Below are 26,206 nucleotides of genomic sequence, written 5' to 3'. Positions count from 1 at the left end.
GGAGGGAGGGAGGTTGGTGCCATCGCTGATGGAAGGAGGGGGGGTGGTGCCATCGCTGATAGAGGGAGGGAGGTTGGTGCCATCGCTGATGGAGGGAGGGAGGTTGGTGCCATCGCTGATGGAAGGAGGGGGGTTGGTGCCATCGCTGATGGAGGGACGGGGGGTGGTGCCATCGCTGATGGAGGGAGGGAGGTTGGTGCCATCGCTGATGGAGGGAGGGAGGTTGGTGCCATCGCTGATGGAGGGAGGGAGGTTGGTGCCATCGCTGATGGAGGGAGGGAGGTTGGTGCCATCGCTGATGGAAGGAGGGGGGTGGTGCCATCGCTGATGGAGGGAGGGAGGTTGGTGCCATCGCTGATGGAGGGAGGGAGGTTGGTGCCATCACTGATGTGTCAAGGGGTGCAAGATGACGTCGTCATTGACAAGTATGGGGATGGAAGCAGCGCTGACAAGCGGGGTGGGGGCGCATGCAATGCTTGCCATGTCCTATATACGTTGGTGCCCCACACAGACACTGACACACACACTCAGCCTGCCGCACACACCCACTCACACATACACAACCCCACACACACCCCAAACCCACACCCCTCACACACTCCCCATACACCCATCCCCCACAAACTCACACCCCTCACAACCACACACACACCCCTCACACACTCCCCATACACCCATCCCCCACAAACTCACACCCCTCACAACCACACACACACCCCTCACACACACCACACATAACCCACACCCACACCCCTCATACACACACCCTCACACATGCCCCACAACACACACCCCTCCACACCATCTCTCCACCCATCCCACACACTCTCACCCCCCCACCCACACACTCAGACACCCCCACACTGCCCCCTACACATATTCTCACAAACACACATCTACACACACTTCTCACACACCCCTCCCCCACCCATCCCTCACACACACACACACCACATTAACACACTATACACACACTCACCCCCCACAACCACACATCCCTCACAAACACACACCACACATAACCCACACACATACCCCTCATACACACTCCCACACACATACCCCACAACACACACCCCTCCACACCCCCATCCACCCATCCCACACACTCTCACCCCCCATCCACAGACTCAGACACCCCCACACAGCCCCCTACACTCATCGTCACATACAACCCACACACTCCCACTTACACACACCCCACACTCACCTCTCACACACACCCACAAACACATTTCCCACACACTCAGCCACCTTCCACACTGACTCCACACAACACACAGACCACACACAATTCCCACACACACCCCACACACCCACATACTTACACACACTTCCCACGCACACTCCCACTTACACACACACCCCACATCCCCACACTTACCAAACACTCACCCCACACAAACCTCTCACATCCACTTCCCACACACTCAATCCACACACTCAGACAACTCCCACAGTGACCCCACACACACACATCCACACTCCAATAGAATCTCTTTTCTCCCTCTCCCCTTAATCCCGTCTCCGAACCAGATTCTTGTATTAAAAGTAGACTTTGTTCCTAGACGAATATAATATGGGTCTGGAAGTCAGGTTTTAGAATGAAAGGTTCTGAAAATCGTTCAGGATAGGTCCCCCCAATTATTTCGGGGCAAATTGGAAGATGTTCTTTTATATCAGCGACATGTTCTTTCAGTGAGATAATTTTGTCGAGTTCCTTCCATTTGACGTCGATGTTGTGCTTTGTACAAATGTCTGCATATATTTGTTCACTTATGGAAAATGGAAAGAAGGAAATGCACAAACGCACACATACCCACTCCCACACCCTCCCACACGCACACATACATACACACAACCTCCCTCACACCCCTTCTTACACACGCCCACACACATACCAACCCAAAAGGACCCAAGCACATACACTCCACACATATCCACCACACAATCCTACCCACACACCCCACACACAACCCCTCACCCATTCCCTCCATAACCCCACATGCAGACCCCAAACACACACCCCAATCCCACAAAACTCCAGACACACATCCCAATGATTTTGGGGCAAATTGGAAGATGTGCTTTTCTATCAGGGACGTGTTCCATAAGTGAGTTAATTTTGTCGAGTTCCTTCCATTTGACGTCGATGTTGTGCTTTGTGCAAATGTTCTGTATATATTTGATCGTTGATATATTTGTATATATTTGTTCACTGTTCTGTATATATTCTGTATATATTGTATATATTCTGTATATACTTTTTCACTGTAAACAAAAGCCCCACATATCTGCACACACACCCTCACACACACACCCTCCCCCACACCCCTTCTTACACACACCCACACACATTCCCACCCACAAGCAACCATGCACATATAACCCACACACATCCACCGCACAATCTCACCCACACACACCACACACATCCACTCACACGTTCCATCCAACACCCCAATACCCGAACATGCAGTCCACAAACACACACCCAATTCCACACAACTCCACACACACATCCCAAATCCCACACACAACCCCAACTATTTCGGGGCAAATTGGTAGATGTGCTTTTATATCAGGGACGTGTTCGATAAGTGAGATAATTTTGTCGAGTTCTTTTCATTTGACGTCGATGTTGTGCTTTGTACATATGTTCTGTATATATTTGATCGTTGATATATTTGTATATATTTGTTCACTCTTCTGTATATATTCTGTATATATTGTAAATATTCTGTATATACTTTTTCACTGTAAATAAAACCCCCACATACATGCACGCACACACACACTACCACACACATCCAAATGCCAACAGACACTCCCACTCCCTCACACACACACACACACACACACACACACACACACACACTGTCCCTCACACCCCTTCTTACACACGCTCACACATATACCCACCCACAAGCACCCATGCACTTATACCCCACACACATCCACTACACAATCTTAAAAAATCAAACAAAAGATGAGAAACAATAAATCGGATTGACCCGACAGGACGGAGGAACTAAGGTCGTTTGGAATCAGCAGATGCGATAGAATCTGCAATCTCCGTCAGGCCGAGGGACCTTGAAACACCACACAAGTACAAACTAAACTGGATGAGAGGGTCCTTGCAGAGAAATGGATTGGAGTCAATCCACAGGACCTTCAGAGCAACAGAGAGGATCACTGGAGTCTCCCTCTTCCCCATCAGTGTGATCTAGCAGGATCCTTGTCTGAAGAGGCCATGCCAAATCCTGGAGAAGCCCTTTGACCCTGCCCACAGCATCTCTCAGCTGCTCCCATCAAGGAAGAGAAAGGAGGATCAGAACCAGCATCAGCAGGATGAAGAACAGCTTCTGTGCAGGGGTCGGGAGAAGGTTGAAGCACCAAAGGAACTGCTCCCACTCACCATCCGAGTGCAAACAGAGAGCGCATGTAAAATGTTCAATGATGGGAATGTATGGACATGATACTAAAGGCTGAAAGAGACTTGGAACAGGGTTTTTTGTGGTCGATCATTTATTACGAATAAAGTCTTACACGAAAGGGCAAGAAGCAGCTAAGGTTGTTCTTTCCACACAGATCTACTGTTAGTCCTCTAATTCTATGGGAACTGTCGCAGGGTTGTAGCTCCCAGTTGTTGGGATAGGCTGACACAAAGTGGTAGGTCCAGGTACTAATGAGGATGCCATCAGATGGTTCCCCACCCCCCACTCTCTCCCCACCACCACTGCCAACATCAGTTCTTTGTATTACAAATAAAGATGAGTGAAACACAGAAGTCTGCAGACGCTGTGATTATAGTTACAAACACACCGACATGCTGAAGGAACTCAGCTATTCTTTCCAGCATTCAGGCCTGAGCCCTTCTTCAAGGAATAAACAGAATAACCCAGAAGCAGGAAATCTCAGAAAGGCTCAGAATTCTGGTTAGGGGACAAATCCAGCCCAACAAAAGGTGTTAATTGGATGTGATAGGGATGAGGTTTTTCATAGCAGGCCGAGCGACCATGTGGTCAGGCGGGCCGAATCGCTATCCCAGTCAGTTGGTACAAGATGGCATAGGCCCCCCTTCCCTTCTCACGAGAAGCATGCGTTTGGTGACACATGTTGCCTGGGAGATGTCGCCACATCCTGGTTGCAGCAACTCCGCAACGCACTGACATCACTCCCCTAGACCAGCGCACCCCAGAGAGGAATGAGGTCGTCCCCTAAAAGCAGCACGAGAGGTTCATATAAAGGCAGTTATTGGTTCACTTCATGCTGTGTGGAGGTGCTTCATTTCAGTAGCACCACCTTTTTCAGCCACGACAAGACCATGAACAGGCTGTCAGCAAGAGAATGGGATGGGGAATTGAAGCAGGTGGCCACTGGGAGATCCCCGCTCTTGTGGCGGACATGGAGAAGTTTGTGTTTATAGGATAGCTATAAATTCCGATGAAAATACAAGTCTTTAGGCCAGCAAATCTTCCAGACAGGGATCAATGATCAATTCTTCCCAACAGGGTCCCAACCTCCAAAATCTGTGATGTCTTCCTTAATATTTTTAACACAATAGCGCTAACTGACTACCGATTGAGTCAATGTGCTGCCAAAAGGCAGCCCATTCATATTTGGTTTCCCGCCCAAACACAGCTGATTGAGTCTATTACCTATCAGATGTGAATTGTCAAAAGCTACAGTAAGCGTTCAGTAACCTTAACAACACCTTCCAGTGCCAGCTTGAAATTGTTTCTGCCCAGAGGTTTCGCCCACCATTGTTCACAGACGAAGGTGAATGCTGCTTGTCAGTGACACACGGGTCTCTCTGGAGGTTGAACTGATCCCAGAGCGCTGAGTTCTGGAGAAATGACCACACCAAATTTGATGTTGCTGAATGGAGGAAACACTTTCGTATGTCGCATGGCACCTTTCACTTCATGCTGGAACTCTAAGAACCTCACCTGAAGCCGCATAGACCAGGCGCAGCAACCAGGGAGCCGGGATTTCGATTAGCTGTGGCTCTGCGCTGGTATGCCACCCCTTGTGAGTATCGATCCATCAGTCCCATCTTTGGAATAGGCATCAGCACCGTGTGCATGGTGGTGCAGGAGGTGACGGCCGCCTTGACGAAGTTCCTCGGTAAACGTCTCATGCCCCTGCCCATTGGAACACGTCTCCAGGAGACCAATGACAGCTTGGTGCAAAGGGGATACCCAATGTGTGCCGGTGCCATTGATGGATCACATATTCCCATTATTGCCCCCAGCTTGCATGCTGCAGCCTACTACAATCGCAAAGGCTGGCATTCAATGGGTCTGCAAGCGGTGGTCGACAACAGATTCTGGTGAGCTAAGCTTTTATTGGTCTTTATCACATCACATCTCAATGTCTATAACTTCACTGTGCTTTCCATTCACGTTACAGCTTCTCAGATGTGTTTGTTGGCCGGGCAGTACCCATGATGCCTGAGTGCTTGCCAACTCTCCTCTGTATAGAAAGGAAGAGGACCAGGGCGGATACCACTTCCCACCTGACGTGAGTGTTCACCCTACAAAGCTCCATGTGTCAATCTTATGTATGCTTATTGTGTCAACGGTCATGTGTATGAATTAACAACATTCTCCATTGTTGTGCCTGCAGGTGTCCAAGGATGTTAATGGAGTGGAGGTTCCAGCGCATCTTGTGGGTCATCTGGCATATCCACTACGAAATTGGCTGATGAAGGGGTTCACACAGCACCAAGGACTGGATCTGGATCAGCAAAGATTTAACAAGGCCCTTAATTCTGCAAGGATAGTGGTGGAACATGCATATTGCCGTCTAAATGGCTGCCGGTGGTGCCTGTCCAACCGTCTGGATATCTCTACCACCTTAGTCCCAGGTGTTGTGTTTGCTCGCTGTGTCCTGCACAATATATGTGAGATTAACAAGGAAGCCTTTCTGTCAGAGTGGACGTTGGTTGAAGCAGATGGTCCTGCACCCATTAGCACAGATTGTCGCAATCAGCAAGCCCATGGGCACCAGGCCATCCATTCTGCCATTTTGTCCATCCTGTAAGGGTATGACCTTGCCACCTACCTCCTAATCTCCACAACTTGTTCCCCCCTCCACCCTCCCCACCCAATGCGACAACATGAGCCTACTGCTTGGCATGTTATGTGTTCTCGTGAAGTAATGGTTGCATATAAATGAGACTTGTGTGCTTGTCAAAAATGTAATAAAAAACATTTTTTGAGAAATCTTATTGCTTCATAAATATCTGAGTTCGATATAGCAATGTAAACATTTCACATTATGTTTAAACTAGATGTAAACCATGGAACGGACAAATCACATTGCAAATACACTCCACACTTGAACACCGCAGAACAAAAACAAAAATGGTAAACACAACAAACACCTCCACCCGGCACCACAGCATTTCTGTGTTGTGCCGATTATACCTCTCGGAGGAGGGTTACCAAGTTCATTTGGCAGGCGCATCCTGCGCATTCAGGTGGCCTTCCGGCAGCCCATATTGCCATTATATGCGGCTTTACAAGTGGGGCATTTGGCCACCTGAAAGTGCCTTTTCTAAGAGTTCCTGTATCTGGCTCATTCCTTGAAGAAGGGCTCAGGACTGAAATGTTGGGAATATATCTTGATCTCCTATGGACACTGAAAATCCGGGCTCTGCTTCCTGACCTGCTTTTTCCCGCAGTTTTGTATAACTTATATTCCAGCAGTTTTGTATAACTTATATTCCAGCAGTTGCTGTGGTTGAACTTTTACTGATTTAATGAATTGTTTTCATCAGAATCTAAATGTGCTTGAGTCCACGGACAGCCATGTAAGCAAGGGAATGGGATAGGGCATTGAAATGGGTGGCCACTGGGAGATCCACCCTCTTGCAGCAGACAGAGTTGAAGTGCATTAAATGCACCCAATGATTTGATCACTGCAGCCACCAGTTAAAAAATTCAAGAGGTTCTGCAGTCTGTGTGTCAAGAAATCCCTCTGCACCTCTGTTTTTAGTGGGAATCCTTCAATCCTGAAGTTGTGCTCTCTCGTCCTTGACTCCTCCAACATGGGAGATAATTTTACCACATCTACTGTATCCAGGCTTCTCAACATTCGAAGTGCTTCTTAGGACCCCTACCACTCATCATTCTTCTGAACACCAAGGAGTATAGTCCAAGATCCATCAAACCTTCCTCATATATTAATCCCTTCATTCCAGGAATCATTCTTGTGAATCTTCTGCAATGCCAGCACATCCTTTCTTCAATAAGGAGCCCCAAACTCTCTCCGCTACTGCAGGTGCTGCCTCGCCAGTGCCTTCTTAAGCCTCAACATCACATCCCTGCTCTTATATCCTATTATTTGCGATATGAATACCAACATTCCAATCAGCTGATTGACCACCAACATGGAAGTTAACCTATGGGGCATCCTGCACGGCGATGCCAAGGTCCATCTCCCCCAGAATTTTGAATGTTCACCCTATCCAATAATAATCTGCCCTTTTATTCCTTCTCCCAAAGTTCATGACCAGACATTTTCCTACTTTGTAATTCATTGGCCTCTTCTTTTTACATTCTCCTAATGTATCTGTCTCTCTGCAGCCTTGCTGTTTTCTCCCAGCTACCTGCTGCTCTGTAACGGGTGAAGAAAAAGAGATGGCCCCCAGAATTGTTTCCCAGCATTTCTGCACACCTGCAGAAAGCCACATAAATCAGCAAATGCCTTCTGGTCGTTCCCCCTGATAGTACAGATTCTAACACCAATGTGTATCTGTCCAGAGTGTAGTGTAGGATGACTGTGATTGGCTGAGAGTGTAGCCACACCTACTGGCAGGTCTTAAAGGATTTCTCCTAGCCAGACCAGGTCATTCTGGACTGGTCGACCCACTTATGATATGCTCCAGTCTTTTAGTTAATAAAAGTCTTGGTTTGGATCAACAAGTGTTTGGTTCTTTCGACGCACTCTGCAATGTTCCCCCTTCCTGCACCTTTGCTCTCCGAGATGTGTCACCAGCAGTGTCCTTTCCTTCTGTTCCTCAAAATAGATACTTTATTTTCATATTTCAATATGTGCGCAACTCGGAGTTCACAATATTAGCCAAGAGCTGTTAAAATTCCCAGGAAAACATTGCAAATTATAAAATCTTCTCAAACAATGAAAAACCATGTACAAAAGTGAAAACAGTGACTCCTGGTGGGCCAGGTAAAAACTATCGGGAGATACATAAAAAGGTGCCTTTTTAGAATCTTTTTCTGCTCATGTAGAGAGGGTTTTGAAGGTTAATTGGAAACTATTTTCAGAGGCTTGGACATGGATGAATTCTTACGGACTGAATGAAGATGATGTTCACTTTGTTCCTGATGCATTTTTATATTTGAATCAATCAATGAGAATATTATGGTTGGAGAAGATTTTAATTGTTGTTTGGATCCATTGTTGATTAAATCTCGAAAAAATTGTGAAAAAAAAACAAAATGGCGAAAAGAATAACTGAGTTGATGGGGGATTTAAATTTAGTGGAAATATGGGAACGGAGGAATCCAACCGAAAAGGATTTTTCCTTTTATTCTGCACGTCATGATTCGGTTTCAAGAATAGTTTTTTTTTGGTATCAGCCCATTTGCAGGGTCGAATCAGACAGGCTGAGTATAAGAGTAGGATTCTGTCAGATCACTCATTATTGTTAATTTCACGTAGTATCGCTGAGATGGTGGAAACTTGTTATTGTTGGTGATTTAATGAAATGTTGTTAAAAAAAAACCTGAAATTATTACGCTTGTAAGAGATCAGATTAGGTTTTTTTAGAAACGAATAAGGGATCAGTTCAAAGTAAGTTTATGTTATGAGATACTTTAAAAAAGATATTTACGAGGTCAAACTATTACTTACACAGCAAAAGTGAAGAAACAATATATAGCAGAAATTCAGGACTTAGAGAAAGAAATTGCAACATTAGAGAAGACATTTCAGAAAAATTCAACTGAGGATAATAAAATACAGATGTCCAAATTGAAGCTTTGTTATAATACAATTGTGAAAAAATAATTCAATGATGGAAACAGCTCTACTATGAGTTGAGGGAGAGAGCACATACGGTTTTAACTTAGCAATTGGAAACTGAACAAGTGTCTAGAATGCAGTTAGGAGAAATTCAGAGATAACATAAACCACAGGATATTAATGATGAATTTTGTACATTTTATCGGGACTTTATCTGAAGGGAATTCGGATATGGAGCAGATTGATTGTTTTTTGTCGAATTTAAATTTACCTTTATTAGAGGAAGAGGATATTAAGACTTTGGATGGTTCATTTACTGATTTGGAACTTAAGGAGGCGTTACAATCTATGCCAAGTGGAAAATCACCTGGAGAAGATGGATTTACATTGGAATTTTAGAAAAATTTTTATGATTTGTTATTTCCGGAATATTCTGATGTACTGAAGCTCGCCACTGATACAGGTTTATTTCCAGAATCGTTTTCAAGGGCATTAATAACACTCATCCCAAAGAAATACAGAGATCCATTAAAAGTTGTGTCATACAGACTAATATTAATAAATAATAATATTGAATGTAGATTACAAAATTGTAGCAGAGGTTTTAGCAAACAGATTGGCTAACCTTTTACCGCAATTAGTACATGTGAATCAAGCAGGATTTATCAAGGACAGGTATTCAGCTGATAATATTACTAAATTAATTACAATAATTAATGCTTCAAGACAACTCAACCAGACAATGATATTAGCGCTAGACGTGGAAACGGCTTTCCACAGTGTGGAGTGGAATTTTTATTTAAGGTGTTAGAAAAATATAAATTTGGACCACTCTTTACCAGTTGGGTTAAGGCATTATATACTAATACTCCTGCTCGGGTGGTGACAAATGGACAGATTTTGCAGGCATTCAATTTGTTTAGATCCACTAGACAGGGTCGTCCGCTGTCACTAGCCTTATTTGCATTAGTTATAGAACCAAGCAATTAGGCAAGAAATGAATATTAAGGGAATTACAATTGGTGGGCAAGAGTATAAAATTAATCTGTTTGCAGATGATGTGTTGATATATTTGTCTCAACCTAAGAATTCTTTCGAACCATTACAAAATTTGTTGAAAAGATACGGGGTAATGTCAGGCTATAAAGTAAAGTGAGATATTACTAATATCAGATGGAGATTATTCAGATTGTAAACAACTTATGAAGTTTAAATGGTCAAATAAAATTATTTGGGCATAATAATGGATAAAGAGTATCAAAATTTATACAGCTTAAATTATGTACCATTATTAAATAAGATTAAGTTTGATTTAAATAGATGGAAGGAGTCACTGTTAACACGGGTAAATTGTATTAAAATGAGTATATATCCACGCATTCAGTATTTGTTTCAATCTATTCTGAGTGTTATACCGGGAAAGTTCTTTCAGGAATTAATTTCAGGAATTAATCAGATTGTTTCTTTCTATGAAAAGGTAAGTTGTCTAGAGTCTCTATGCAAAAGTTGACATGGAGGTATGTATTGGGAGGTCATCAATTCCACATTTTCAAAATTATTATCAAATAGCACAATTAAAGTTTATGAATAGACTGTTTGATATTGACCAACCTCCGATGTGGGTGAATGTGGAGATGGATCAAATACAAGAAAGAACAATACATTATTTTATATATAAATGGAATCCTCTGCTTTTGCAGTAGTATCAACTGACAGTATTGAAACATTTGATAGGAGTATGGTATAAATGGAATCAGTTTATAGGATCGAAAGGTAAGATTTCAGCTAAGACACCATTATATCAGAATCAGACAATTTCATTTTCTATGAATAATTCTTATTTGAAAGATTGGGAATCAAAAGAAGTGATATTATTGGAGGACTGTTTTGAAGTAGATTCACTTCCTTGGTTTAATAGACAGAGAGAAATTTGGAATATCACAAAATACTTTATTTGCTTACTATCAAGTACAAGATTTATTATTAGAATGCTTTGGTAGAAATTTTAATATAACCTGGTCAAATGAAATTTGAGAGATTAATTGTTTATAAGGGGAAAAAAGGGATTTTTTTCCGAAATGATGTGTTATTACAAGAAAAGATGAAAAAGGTAGATATACTTAAAATAAAGGATAAATGGGAGAAGGATTTATGTGTTCCTATTTCTGTGGATGAGTGGTCTTACATGTGTTTGGTTAGTGTTATGAAATTAATTAATGTACAATATAGTTTAGTTAATTATAACTTTCTGCATCAGTTATATTGAACTCCTGAAAAACTGACAAAATATGGATTTAGTGGGTCAGATTTGTGTTTTTGATTTGGTGATCAGACAGGTACTTTTTTTTATACTCAGCGTGGGAATGTTTAAAGTTGAAGCCCTTTTGGTAAAAAGTGATTAAATTTTTGCGAGTTCTTTTCAAATAGATTTATATGTGGATCCATGGGTATGATTACTGGGATACATGAATACAATTATGGCAAATTTACGCTTGGAGAAACCTCAAATTGCATATATTCGTTTAGAATTAGCAGTGGCTAGAAAATGTATAGCTGCAACTTGGAAAAATGATGTCGAATTGAGTATTTATAGATGACACAATGAAATTCAATCATGTATTTACTTAGAGAAAATAACGTATAATTTGCAAAATAATTATTCTTTTTTTATAAAGATGTGAAGTTGGTATTTGGAATGTATGGGTTGAGATGTTAAGTAAAAGCCTTATACATGTTGCAAGATGTAAATGGATGTCACACCGTAACAGTCTGTTATGATACGATGCTATTGAGTTTTTTAATATAAGCTTCGTAGGGGTGAGGGTTATAGGGGCTGGGATAGATTAGAAGGGGGAGGAGGGAGGTAGCAGAGGGTAGTTTTAGATTAAACTTTGTATTTTTTCTTGGTTCTGTAAAATTCTTCAATAAACTTCCAAAAAAACTGCATCGAGATAAATGTCGAGCCAGGCTCATCCATTGAACAGAAGACAACATAACACATCAATTGCCTTCTGGTTTTTCATTCACTCTACTCCAAACCTTACAATTTTGACTCCATGGGTTTCCTCTGGGTACTGACGTCCTCTCACATCCTTCAGGTAGGTGTAAATGGCAGCTTGATGATTGATGTGGATTGTTTTATATTTTAAATACAACATCTATATTGTACATGTAATGGCAATATAATTCAAAGAATTAGACTCCACTACAAAACTGGGAGGAAGGATGTGAACCTGAAAGATTTAGTTATGGTCACTGATTCTTAAACAATTTGGTGAGAGGACACACACATGGATATCGGGATGAACCCAGGCATGAGAGGTTTCAGAAAGGAGTAGAGACTGTTCTTGATCAATCAAGAAATTTTAGAGATCACCCAGTAAATGTTATGAGAAGGCACATGAGCGTGTGATGCCATAAAATGAGTTACGTTTATATTGCATATTCGGTTAATTTTTAACTTAGACATACAGCACGGTAGCAGAACATCTCATGCCCTGAAGCCATGCTGCCCAATTTACACCCCATTGACCTACACCCCCTGCACATTTTGAATGGATGGAGGAAACCAGAGCCCCTGAGGAAAACCCACGCAGATACAGGGAAGACTTTCAAACTCTTTATAGACAGTGCAGGACCCGAACCCAGGTCCGGTCCCAACCATTGGTGCTGTAAAGGTGTTGTGCTAATTTCCACACCAACCATGTCATCCTTTAGATGCCATCTTATTCAGAATAAAGAGTGTTTACTCTTTCTCTCCTTTAACCATCTTGAACACAATGGCAAACTGTTTCATTAACCTCAAAAACAATTGATCAGAAATAATCTATAGAACACCGTCAAACCCATTAACTGAAATAAATTAAATAGAAGGAAAAAAGAAAAAAAATTAACTGCTAAAACGAAAAAAACCTAAAAATTAGGTCTAATCCAACCTCTCCCTCTAATCAAAGTTATCTTATGTAATGAAGAAAAGAAGAATAGTGTAGAACCACTGGTAGCCCCCAGAGAACAGGCGATGAATGGCCAAACCACACATTTAGTTCCTCCAATTGTAGAAAAATTCTAGGAATGTGCCCCATTATTTCATCAATTGGAACTTTCTATCTTTAATATAAGATATGATTTTCTCTAAACTTAAAAGGACATTACATCATGTAATCACTGTGTATGAGTCGGGGAAGAATCATCTTTCCATTTCAATAACATTGCTCATCTGGCTATTAACGTAGCAAAAGCTCAAAATTTTTTCTGAGCTGCCGACAATGGTTTATCTGGATCATGAGAAAAACCAAACAGAGCAATTTAACGGACAAGTTCAAAATTGATCTTAAGAACCATTGATAAAGTTTGAAAAATGCCTTTCCTGAATTTCTCTAAGTTTGGGCATTCCCAAAACAGAGGAATTAAAGAGACTTGGAATTTTTTAAATTTCTCACATAGTGAATCAACATCTGCATACAAGCGAGATAGTTTCAGTTTGGACATATGTATTCCTGTACCACCTTAAATTGTAAAAATCAATGCCTAGCATAAAGTGAAGAGTCATTAATACAATTGAGAATAGAATACCAAGCTACTTCTGGAAATTTTATATTTAAATCTCATTCACAACTGCTCTTAATCTTGGATTTTAAAACCAATACATTATTATAAATTCATGCTATTAATCCACCATGAACATAAAGCCGTAAATTTAAAAAAATAGATGAAGAATATTAGTCTTAGAAATTCACGGAAAATCCAAAATCTTAGATTGAAGAAAATGTCTAATTTTTCAATGTCAAAAAAGAGTGATAACTAAGTTCAAAATTTAGTTGATAATTGTTTGAACGTGGCAAAATTAACTGAAATAAAGGGGTCATTGAAACTTTGAATACCTATTCTATACCATCCTTGAAATCTACATCCAACAAGGATGGTGGAAAAAGATGGTTATCTATCATAGGGTTGCCCAATGAAAAACCATTTAGCCCAAAACAGTTCCTAAATTGGCCAAAATTCTCAATCAGTTTTTCAATCATGGATTATGTGTCAAATTTGGAAAATGGTAATATCGTAGAACTTTTTTGGAAAACTGTAATTCTGTCATGGCCCATGAAGGGCGATTCACTGATTTTTCCAAAATTATCTAAAGCAAGCCTGATCCAAATGCTATACTCTTTCCATTTATTACATTCCCAGCAGAAGTTGGGGAATTACAACTAGTAACAAGGAACTGGCTCTGTTATCCCCTCTTCACACAGGCCGTAAAGTTCATAGTTGGAGCAAAGGTCTATCTTGGATCAAATGAACCGATAAAAACAGGATCCAAAGCAAGATTTAATTTGTTATTTTGGCCCAGTATTTAATGGCAGAAACTTGCTGAGCAGAGAGGGCTTTTATAATAGATAGATAATATTGAAATATTACAGACCTGAAGGGCTTTTATGTATTTATTAAATAAACAGAAAAGGGTTTAAAATAATCAGACAATAGTCCAATTTTATAAATTACGTCAGGGTATTATATTATAAGCCCAAAGTTAGGGTTGTACCTAATGGACAAATGTCCTCAGCATTCCCATTAACCAGGTCTAGTGGGCAGGGATGCCCATTATCTCCAGCTCTCTTCATTTTGATTCGAGAACCGTTGGTGGAAGATATTCACTGAGATCCAGACATTAAAGGATCGTGGGTAAATAAACCAGGAAGAAGATGAGATTAATCTATTTGCAGATGATGTCCTGATATGTTTGACAGACCCAGCAATTTCATTGGTAACACTACACTCTAAACTGGAAGATCATGGGAAGATCTTGGGATATAAAAGGACCAAAATAATCAACTTCCACGTATGTAAAAGGGAATTAATCAGGTGAAACTCTGGCCTGTGGTAAATCTGACATTTGTTGTTGTCCAGGTTTTCATTCTCTCTGTAAGTCACAAAGATATGAATCCTCATGATTTCATTATTAATATATTTAAGCACTGATGTACTATCAGGCCAAAACTCAGAATCTGCTAACTCCATCTGTAATTCTCTTCTTAACATAGTGTCCATTTTGCTCACCATAGTAGCAGCAGTCAATTCCATTCAAGGTCTGGTGACTGACTTTAATGGAGTAACTCTGGCTTTTCCCATTACAAATCCACCATGTACTCACACTTGGTTTTCACAGGACTCAGTAACTGACAGGATCAAAATCACCTTCACTACATCAGCAAAATGGTGTAACAGCAAACGTGGCCACTCCAAAGTCTGTTGACTTCAAACGTCCAAGTATTTGAAGACACTCAATCCAATTTCTCCAATCTTGTGCGATGGATTCTGAGATAGTTTCATCCCATCCAAATTTTCTTCTGCACAATTCTTGAAGAATTTTCTTTCATTGAATATTTTATTTAAATCAACATATATATGAAAGTTATAACAATTAAAATCAAATCACAATGTTACAGAGCTTACAAATATATGTTGATAATATATAAAAAAGAAAAGAAAGGAAAAGAAACTAAGATACTACTGTAGCGGCAGCTACAACCAGACAGGTTGAGTTCAGTGAGCAAAAATTCCTTTATTCAGGTTTGCATGGCTGGTCTTATGCTCCCAGCCCAGACTTGGCTGAGAAGCGTACCGGGGGGTCACGTGGGCCGCAGTTCACGGGCTTCTGAGCCTGGTGCCGAGGTAGGGGAGAAACCCGCGACGGTGCCATTTTGGACGGCTGCCCCACCGCATGCATGACATGAGGGGCTGGATCACATGCCTAATGGCATGCCGCCACACAGCCCCCCCAGAACCGGTGCCAATGGCCTTTTTTGTCGGGCAGCCTCGCTTCTTGGGTTGAGCCGCGACCACTGGCTCATTGGGGTTGAGGTGTGCTGGCTTTAATCTGTCCACAGTAAACAGTTCCCTCTTACATTAATGTCTGGTGTGAAGGTGGATCCTGAATGCTGGATGACTCTGTACAGCCCTTCATACAGTCTTTGAAGGGGTGCTGTGAAGGGTCTCATCTGATAAAAACATACTCTGCGGAATACAGCTCACTGGGCTGGTAAGAGGCGCGTGTGCCATGTCTGGGCGGTGGTGGGGGTGTGAATGACTCTAACTGGGCCCGGAGATGGGAAGTAAACCATGTGGTGCCTGTTGCAAGTTGTGAGGTGCATTGATAAACTCACCAGGCAGGGCTAGTGGTGCACCATAGACCAGCTCAGCCGATAACGCCTGCAGACCTTTTTGGGTGTCGAGTAGATGCCCAGGAGTACCCAAGGCAGGTCATGCACCCAGTTGGGGCCGGTGAGGCGGGCCATAAGTGCCGACTTCAGGTGGCAATGCAATCGCTCGACCAGTCCCAGTCTGTTGGTGAGCTGTGCCCAGAGTGAAGAGGTGAACTGCGTGCCACGTTTGCTGGTGAGGTGGGTCAGCATGCCGAACCAGGCAATACAATCGGTCAAAAGTGCTCGGGAGCAGGAGTCTGTGGAGGCTTCTCGATAACCTCAGGCCAATGAGTGGTGCAGTCTACCACCGTGAAAAGTTAACGGTTACTTCGGGAAACGGGTAAAGGGCTGACAATGTCCACATGTATGTGGCTGAACCATTCTCGGACGTGTTCAAAATCCTGCACGGGCACTCTGGTGTTCCTGTGTACCTTGGAAAGCTGGCAATGGATGCAGGTTCTGGCCCAGTCTGCAATCTGCTTTCGAAGCCCGTGCCAAATGAAGCATTCTGCCACCATATGAACCTTGGACCTGATGGAACGGTGGGAAAGGTCGTGGATATGGTGGAAGACATGCCTGCACCACTGCTGGGGAACCACTGGTCATGGGGTGCTCATGAAGACATCGCACAGGATGGTATAATCACCGAGAAGAATTGGGAGGACCTGGAACTGCTGGCCCGTGATGGCCGTCCTGAAGGCTTGCATCTCATCATCGGACTACTGATCCGGGGCAAGCTGGTCATAGTCTAGGCAGCGTGTCAGCGACCACATTGTCTTTCTCCGCCTTGTGCCAAATGTTGATGGTGAACTCCAACACAAAGGACAGGTGATGCTGTTGGCAGGCCGACCAGGGATCTCTAGCCATAGCGAGAGCCTGAGTGAGGGGTTTGGGGTGGGTATAAATGGTGAAAGGCCTCCTCTCCAAGAAATAGTGCAAATGAGGCACAGCAAGGTACATGCCCAGCAACTCATGGTTGAAAGCACTATACGTGTTCTGGCGGATGATGAAGTTGGCTAAAGAATTCCAGTGGTTTTCACTGTCCATTAACCTGCTGCTGCAGGATGGCACCAACGGAGGTGGCAGAGGCATCGATGGAGAGCAACATAGGAAGGTCGGTGTGTGGGGGGACGAGTAGGGTAGCCTTCACGAGGGCAACTTTCGTGGCCTCTGGAGTCCAGGCGTATCTTGTTCTTGGCCGCGATAAGGGCGAAGAGTGGCTGCATGATGTGTGCAGCGGCTGGAATGAATCGGTTATAGAAGTTGACCATACCTGCAAACTCTTGTAGCTCCTTGAGGTTGTTTGGGCGTGGAAACTCTCTGATTACAGTGACCATAGCAGCTGGTGTAGCTCTTTCGGTCGTGATGGTATGGCCCGGGAACTGCATGGACTCTTTTCCGAACTAGCATTTGGCTGGGTTGATCATTAGGCCGAATTTGGCAGTTGGGAGAAGAGGGTGTGCAGGTGAGACTTGTGTTGTGCCCAGTCTCTGCTGGCGTCAAGAATGTCATCCAGATAAATGAACACAAAATTAAAATCCCTGCGCACCATATCCATGAGGTGCTGGAAGCTCTGGGCGGTTTTCTTGAGCCCAAATGGGATGCATAGAATTTGAACAAGCTGAAGGGGGTGATGATGGTCGTTTTGGGGATTTCCTTGGGTGCAATGGGATTTGATGATACACGCGCACCAGGTCGACCTTGATGAATACCCTCGCGTCATGCAGATTGGCTGTAAAGTCCTGAATGTGAGGGATGGGGTAACGGTCAGGTACTGTCATGTCATTAAGCCATTGATAATCTCTGCAGAGATGCCAGCCACAGGAGGCTTTCGTGACCAGGTGGAGCAGTGAAGCCCAAGGACTGTCGGAGCGTCGAATGATCCCCATTTCCTGCAGATGCGAGAACTACTCTTTCGCTATCTGGAGCTTATCCGGCGGGTTTAACAGTAATGTACAATAAACTGTATCAGATTCTGTGACACCAGGTTCACAATGGGGAGAATATTTAACAGTGATATATGGTAGACTTTGGTAGATAGTGTGACACCGTGTTCACAGTACTGAGAAGGTTTAACAGAGATGTACGGTAGAATAAGGCAGATTCTGTGACTCCGGGTTTACAGTAGTGAGAAGGTTTAAAAATGATCTATTGGAAAATATGGAAAGAATGGGAAAAAATTTGAATTGACGCAAAGTCTTCTCGATATTGAAGATCCGGAACAATCATTGGGACTGGAATCACTGGGTTGAATGTTTTTGTTTCAATACTTTGTGAAAGTCTGACTGGGGGAGTGGCTGACACTGAGTCCTTTAGTCACCTGCCACTTGTGGACTTTACCACACCCAGATTTTTAAGGAGCTACTACTTTTGAGTAGCTCGTTTGGGGATTGATTTTTCTCTTTTTTTTGGAATCTTTTAAATAGGTGGGGATTAGAATACTGTGAGATTTAGAAGGGGAGCATTATTTTATAATAGGATTCACATTCGTGGGAAGGTTTAACAGTGATATACTATGAAATGTGTCAGATACTGTAACACCAGGTTCACATGGGAATAAGGTTTAACGGTGATGTATGGTATGTTGAGGTAGATAATGTGACACCAGGAGTACAGTGGGGAGAATGTTTAATGGTGATGTATGGTATGTTGAGGTAGATAATATGACACCAGGTGTACAGTGGGGAGAAGGTTTAACGGTGATGTATGGTATGTTGAGGTAGATAATGTGACACCAGGAGTACAGTGGGGAGAAGGTTTAACGGTGATGTATGGTATGTTGAGGTAGATAATGTGACACCAGGAGTACAGTGGGGAGAAGGTTTAACGGTGATGTATGGTATGTTGAGGTAGATAATGTGACACCAGGTGTACAGTGGGGAGAAGGTTTACCGGTGATGTATGGTATGTTGAGGTAGATAATGTGACACCAGGTGTACAGTAGGTAGAAGGTTTAACAGTGATGTAAGGTAGGGCTGAGGCAGATACAGTGACACCAGGTTCACAGTTGGGAGAAAATTTAATGGTCATGTACGGAAGACTGAGGCAGATACAGTGACACCATGTTCACAGTTGGAGAAGGTGCAAAGATGATGTACGGGAGAGTGAGACACTTATTGTGACACTGGGTTCACAGCAGTGAGAACGTTGAACAGTAATGTCTGATAAACTGTGTCAGAAACTGTGACACCAGGTTCACAGTGGGGAGAAAATTTATTGGTCATGTACATTAGACTTTGGCAGATACTGTGACACCGAGTTTACAGTAGTGAGAAGGTTTAACAGTGATATACTATAAACTGTGTCAGATACTGTGACACTTGGTGCACAGTGGGTATAAGGTTTAACATTGATGTACGGTAGACTGAGTCAGATTCTGTTACTCCGCATTTTCAGTAATGAGATGGTTTAAAAATGATATACAATAAACTGCGGCAGACACTGTGAAACCAGGTTTACTGTGGGAATATGGTTTAATGGTGATTAAAAAAATGAACTTTGGCAGATAAAGTGACACTAGATTCACAGTGGGTAGAGGTTTAATGCTGATGTATGGAAGACTGAGGAAGATATTGTGACACCGGGTTCACAATGGGGAGAAGGTTTATCAGTGATGTACGATAAGCTGTGGGAGATACTGTGACACATGGTTCACAGTAAGAAGAAGTTTTAATGGTGATGTCAAATAAACTGTGGGAGATAAAGTGACACCAGGTTCACATTGGGGAGAGGTTTAATGGTGATGTACGGAAGACTGAGGCAGATACTGTGACACCAGATTCACAATGGGGAGAAGGTTTAACAGTGATGTACGATAAATTCTGGTATATACTTTGACATCGGTTCATATTGGGGAGTACTTTTAACGGTAATGTATGGTAGAGTGAGGAAGATACTGTGACACCATGCTCATTGTATTGTTCATTTATCTTAATTACAATATCTAATTTATATGCTCATTTCTTTTTGTGGCAACTTCTAAACATTCCATAAACTTCAATTCCAATCAGATTTTGTTCATTTAAATAGGTCACCATTAAAAGCCAAAATCATTTGGTCTCTAAAGTACGCCTCACAAAATTAAATTCTTTACTTGGGTTTGGTTGCAACAGCTCTTCAGTTTGCTTCATTATTTTTTCAGTCCCTCGTTTTGTGTTTTCTTTTTTGCCTGTTCAGCTTCACCAAATGGGCATCCAACTCTCTCTTCTCAGCTTGACCCAACGTCTCCTCTGTAAACTTAAGCAAACCAAGGAGACCAAAGTTAAAATTTTCATATTTGCATTTTCAAAAACAAAAATGGCGCTGTGACTTGCAGTTTCACATCATAACCCCACTTGCTAAACTTGCAAGCAACTGCACCTCATCCTACAGCTGGAAAATTGCAATAGAACTGCTTGCTTCAAGCAAAGTTATTATTTGACTCTTTAATAATTTTTTGTAAATTTCAACAGACATAATATCATTTAACTGTTGTTTATGTGTCGTTGGAAAATTACCTTTCCATTCAATCAGATTTAGAGTTTTGAGTGCCGTATTTGAGAAAAGATGTGCTCCTGTTGGGGACGGTTCAGAGATGATTTACTGGAATGATATCAGGAATGAAAGGGTTAGTGTATGAGGAACATTTGTCGACTCTTTGACTGTACTGGTTGGAGTACAGAAGGATAAGGGGGACCTCAGAGGCATTTCAAATGCTGGATGGCCTGGGCAGAGTACATATGGCAACGATGTTTCCCATGGTAGGGGATTCTAGAACAAGAGAGCATAATTTCAGGATAAAAGGGTGTTGATTTAAAACAAATTTTGTCAGTGGGTTGTGAATCTGTGGAACTGAAGTCATTGGGTTTATTTAAGGCAGAAATTGACAGGTATTTGATTAATCAAGTAATCAAGGGTTAAGGGGAGAAAGCTGGGCAGTGGGGCTGAGTGGAAGAATGGTGGAACAGACGAAATGGGCCTACTTCTGCTCCTATATCTTGTGATCTATATCCTGCGGAAGACAAAGACAACCTCTTCTGCATCATGGTTTTATGTTATGTGAACCCATTTCCAATTGAATCCCATGTTACAAGTGGCCCACACTCCTCCGGAATGTTTGCTCTCATGTTATGCCATTTTAGCCAATTCAATAAGATCGCTAAAGACCGCTGCGTTTCTCTCAATGCAAATTCTACATTGACAGGACTACAGCTACCTCATTTTAAAAATTAGTATCGAGCAGCTCAAATGATATTTCTTGGTTCTTTTTTGAAAGGGTTAAAATAGAATCAAATAAAATAGGAGAGTGAAAAGCAGAAGAATTTATATACAAGTGGGAATCGAAATTAATGGTTGGTGATAAAGATACACCATTGTTGAAACATTTAATTAATATATGGAATAAAATAAATGATGAAATTGGTGTAAGTGGATGTACATCACTCAGAATAGCTTTGATTCAAAATCATCGTATCTTTTTCAAAGGATCATCAATTTCTGGATAGATGGTTTCGTAAGGGGATTAGAAATGTGGAAGATTGTTATGAAAGGGGTCAATTAATGTCATTTGAGCAACTGAGAAATAAATATTGTATAACTCATAGCAATCTTTTTTTCTATTTCCAACAAAGAGCATATTTGAAGGATAAGTTAGGACCAACCATGTCGTACTGAAATAGAAATTCCTTCTTGAGGAATTGTTAAAAAAATTACTTCTATGATGTCCTGTTTATTACAATTAGGAACTTTTAAATGAGGAGTTCATGAGTCAAGACAAAGGTGGGAAATGGATCTGAATATTGTATATGATAGGCTAATATGGGCAGATCCATATAAGGATCTCAATGTAAGATATAAATTAGTTCAGTATAATTCTTTATACATCAGTCATATATCAGATGTCAGCAAGGATTTTATCTGAAAGCAGCACCTGGAGTCAGGTGACTCAGGCAGTTGGATTTGAAAAGCTCTACAGGAAGCTGATTTGGCAATAGAGATCATGTGATCCAGGGGAGTTTATTCATTCACTTCAACTCAGAAGTCTGGAACTATTGACCAGAGTTCCACACTGCAGCAGTGAGGAAGGAATTCACAACTAGTTTTTCTTCTACAGCTACTTCTTACACAAGAGAAAATGAATAGAATAAAATCAGAATTATCAGACCAATGTTTTAGGTGTGGTAAAGGTGTAGCAACTTTCTTGCATTCAACTTAGCTTTGTCCTAATGCAAGATCTTTTTGAGGAGAATTACAGATTACAGAACAAATTACAGGAGTTGTTTTTCCGCAAAAATCCAACTTTCTATTCATTAGGAAATATTGAAAGAACAAGGCCCAAATTAAAACTATTCATATATCAGATGAAATTTGTTAAATTAATATTAGTAGTGATGAGGAGACGTATTGCACTTACTTGGAGATCAGATATATTTTTAGGGATGCCAAGATGACATTCAAAAATTCAAAGTTCTGTTCCTTTAGAAAAAAATTACATATAGCTTCAGAAATGTATACTCTATGCTTTTGCAAATTTGTCACCTGAATATTCAAATATTAGGCTTCAATTTGTAATAAGGTCTTTTCCATCCCTCTAGTCATGTGAGATTCTCCTCTAAGTTGTAAAATTTTTATTTAGATGTGTTAGATTTCCTCGCCACCGCAAACTCTGGGAAAGCGGAGGACTGGCACAGGGCACCAGAAAAGAAGACCACACCCCCACCAACATCTGAGAAGCAGAGGATTCAATCCACGGGTCGTTGACCATGGAAGCAGACCAGCGAGGCGTTCTGCAGCTGAAGGACCCACATAGGTGGCAAGCTGTTCGTGACTTGAGGAGAGTAACACACGCAGGCTGTGGGGTTCTGGGGAAAGCAGTCAAGGAACTCATACCAGGCCGTTGATTGCAAGAGATTGGTTGAACTGGCTAAAAGAGTGTCAGGTTTCAGCCCTGGGATACGAGTGGGTGCGAAAGAGTTCCTAATTGTGTCAGAAGTTCAAAACTGGAACTCGCATTGCCAATAACTTGGATTGGTCTGTGAGCATTGAAAGAGAATCCACAGACCCTCAGTGACTTGGCCCAGGGTCCAGGGTGGTGGGGGTGGGTGGGGGGAGAGCACGACTCTCTTTTGCTTCTTTCTCTGAGTGCAAGAGGCATTTCAGGCAATTTCTTACAATGGCGAATCTGTCTGCCTCACAGCAGGAAAAAAGCAATTTTGTGTGATATGACACTTTTTCATGACCTGACAGTAAATTGTCTCCTGAAATAGAGAGAGAGGTTCAAGTTTCAAACTATTACAAACTCCACTCACCAGACCTACCTGGATTATATCTCTTCCCACTTTATTTTTGCAAGGACGCCACTGATTTTATCACAACTCCTCTGCTCGATCTGTCCTGTGACAGACTCTATATTTTACATTGTATTTTGATATGTTTTTGAAAGAGATGGATTGTAGGAGTCGTGTAGGCCACAAACAAACACAAACACTTCACAAAACAGCTCTTATTTAAAATGCAAGAGCTTTGCTGATAGTGAGTCATTCAGATGCCAAGAGCTTTTGCAAAGACAAAACAAGGAGACTGCTTTGCTAAAGAATTTCAAAAGCAGATGTTTTTTGAAATTATTGTTTTTAAAGCAACAGATGAATGGACTCAGAAGTTTGGGTGTGGTGCAGTAATCTGGCTGGTTCCAGTTTGCTGTTCTAAGAAGGCCATGTGGTCTTGCAATCAGAGGGGAGAGACCAAATAGGCTTGAGAGAGAGAGAGAGAGAGAGACAGAGAGAGAGAGAGAGATGGCAAGCTGGCATCTTGTTGAAACCCCATTTTGAAAACGGGTTGTGAGTTCTCAGTTCAGCCTGTTGAAAAACCTTGTTATCCATTCAAGAGGAAATGGCTGGCTAGAAATTGTGTTTCACCTGATATAAGGGAAATAAAAGGAACTCAATGGTGATCTGCAGAAGAGGTTATCATTTGGAAAACCCTGATGGGGCAAGTTTCTTTGGCAAGATACCAAAGTGGCTGATCAGATTGAATCAGTTTTTGTGTGTCCAATGAGCAAGAAATCCCTCTCTGAAACCAACAAGAGACTTCCTGAGGGGCAACCATTAGAGACTTCCTGAGGGGCAACCATTTACTTTTAAGCACCAGAGCTTGGTGATAGACACCGGTGAACTTGTAGGAGTGTCAAAGATCTTTATACACTTTAAATACACCTGCGCTTAGAATTAGAAGCTGTTAGGCTGTTACATTAATAGTGATGTTTGATCCTGTTTTTGTTTAAAGAAAATTAAAAATGATGTTTGTTTAAGTATCCTTTGTCTTGGTGATTTTCTATTGCTGCTTGGTTTTGGGGTCCTCTGGGCCTGTAAAAGTCCCAAGGAGGCTTTCTACTCCAGAACAGCCAAAATGTCTTCAACAAATGCAGATTCCCCCATACTGTAATTGATAAAGTCTGCACCCATATCTCCAATTCTCTTTCTGCCCTTACTCCACCTCCCCTCCAGCAGAACAAGGACAGAATCTCTCAGGTTTCTCAGTTACCACCCATCATCTGCCACATCTGACACATTATCCTTGGACACTTCCAACTTCAGCACCATCCTCTAAACTGCTACATCTAACCCACTCCACTAATATCCTCTTTTCACATGGGCACGTCTTTCTGTGACTCCCTCAATGGCACTTCCCTCTCCACTCACCACTACCTGACACACTCCCCATTGGAACCGCAGAAATTGCCAAACTTCCATTCATCTCCACTCACTTACATCCAAGGCCAAAATCAGACCTTCCAGTTGAGGCAGAGTTTCACATGCACCCCATCCAACCTGACCTCCTACATTTGGTAGACTCAGTTGACCTTGATATCACCAAGACCAAATACATTTTGCTAAATACCTGTGCTCTGTGGATCTAAACATGAGCTTCCTGTGGTCTACCATATCAATTCTCTAACCCTGTCTGTTGTCCCCATCCTTCGCCAGGGTGAGGGCACACAAACTTCAAGAAAACGCATTATATTCCTCCTGGGCAGCCTTTAACTCTATAGCATGAACACAAATGTTTCTCATTTTAAGCAGTCACTCACCTGTGTCTGATTTCACTGTTTCCAGCTCTTGATCTACTGCCCATTTGAATAAAATTACTCCTTTAAGGTAGAAGAGTTGACAGTGGTGTTTTCCCCATGTCGCTTGCCATTGAACAACTGGCAAAATTAAGTGGCAGTTGTTGCAGAATGAATGGTGTTATTGTTCAAAATCTGCCTGAGATCGAAAGTATTCTTGTACTGAATAGACATCTGGGCCAAATGCTATTTAAGGAGAATCTGTACCTGACTGGACATCCTGAAGTACAATGACTACTTCTATCCACTAAAGCACACATGTCAAACTCTGGTCCGCGGGCCAAGATATAATTATATTTGGCCTGCAAGATCATATCAAAAATGTATTAGAGGTGGCCAGCTGGCCGCCGCGCCAGTATAGCGAATGCACAGTAACCGCTGTGTCCCAGGGTGAGAGAGAGAGAGAAAAATCCTGGTTCTTGAAAAGTAATGGTGGGTGGTTTTATAAACACGCTGTCATGTCCCCCCGCCCACCCCCCCACCGCAGCGCGGCCTGGCCGGTGTCAGGGGAAGCCAAGGCCGCTTCCCAGCTTCCGGAAACCCAGTGGCACAGCGTTTCTTGGAGCTGCAGATGGAGTCGGGACGCCGGAGGGAAGAGTGGGGCTCCCCGCCGAGCGATGGGGGCGCCGGCCGCCGTGCGCCTTCCCACCGGACCAGCGGCGGGTGCCAGGAGTACACGTGGAGAGCGAGGCTGGTCGGGCAGGTAGGGTGGAACCCCCCGCCAATCTCAGGAGTGGCGTGGGCTGGATCGGGATTAGCCGCGCTCACCTGCTCCTCTACCGCTGACCGGGATCCCAGCACGGTCCTGAGTGCAGAGACTGCCCTGGAAAGGTCCTGGGACACCGGCACGGAAAGGAAAGGGGGTCCGGGAGAAACTCAGCAGGTCAAGGGTGTCCGGGAGAAACTCAGCAGGTCA

At 42.6% G+C, this 26,206-nt stretch overlaps 1 protein-coding gene across 1 annotated transcript; it reads left to right on the top strand.

The window, feature by feature from the left end:
• Positions 1 to 351: 351 nt before the first annotated feature.
• LOC138750467 (LIM domain-containing protein A-like) lies at positions 352 to 6,184 on the top strand. Its single transcript, XM_069912531.1, has 2 exons — positions 352 to 5,526; positions 5,632 to 6,184. The coding sequence occupies exon 1, from the start codon at positions 407 to 409 to the stop codon at positions 1,517 to 1,519; it is 1,113 nt and encodes a 370-aa protein (XP_069768632.1). The 5' UTR covers positions 352 to 406; the 3' UTR covers positions 1,520 to 5,526; positions 5,632 to 6,184.
• The last annotated feature ends 20,022 nt before the right edge of the window (positions 6,185 to 26,206 follow it).

This window comes from Narcine bancroftii, unplaced genomic scaffold (genome assembly GCF_036971445.1).
Source record: "Narcine bancroftii isolate sNarBan1 unplaced genomic scaffold, sNarBan1.hap1 Scaffold_152, whole genome shotgun sequence".
In the NCBI taxonomy this organism is placed as follows: Eukaryota; Metazoa; Chordata; class Chondrichthyes; order Torpediniformes; family Narcinidae; genus Narcine; species Narcine bancroftii.
Note: the sequence above shows the minus strand (reverse complement) of the source record. Positions and strands in the feature narration are given on the sequence as shown.

Excerpts from the sequence above, each read along its gene's own strand:
- LOC138750467 (XM_069912531.1), top strand. The coding sequence starts at position 407 with ATGACGTCGTCATTGACAAGTATGGGGATGGAAGCAGCGCTGACAAGC.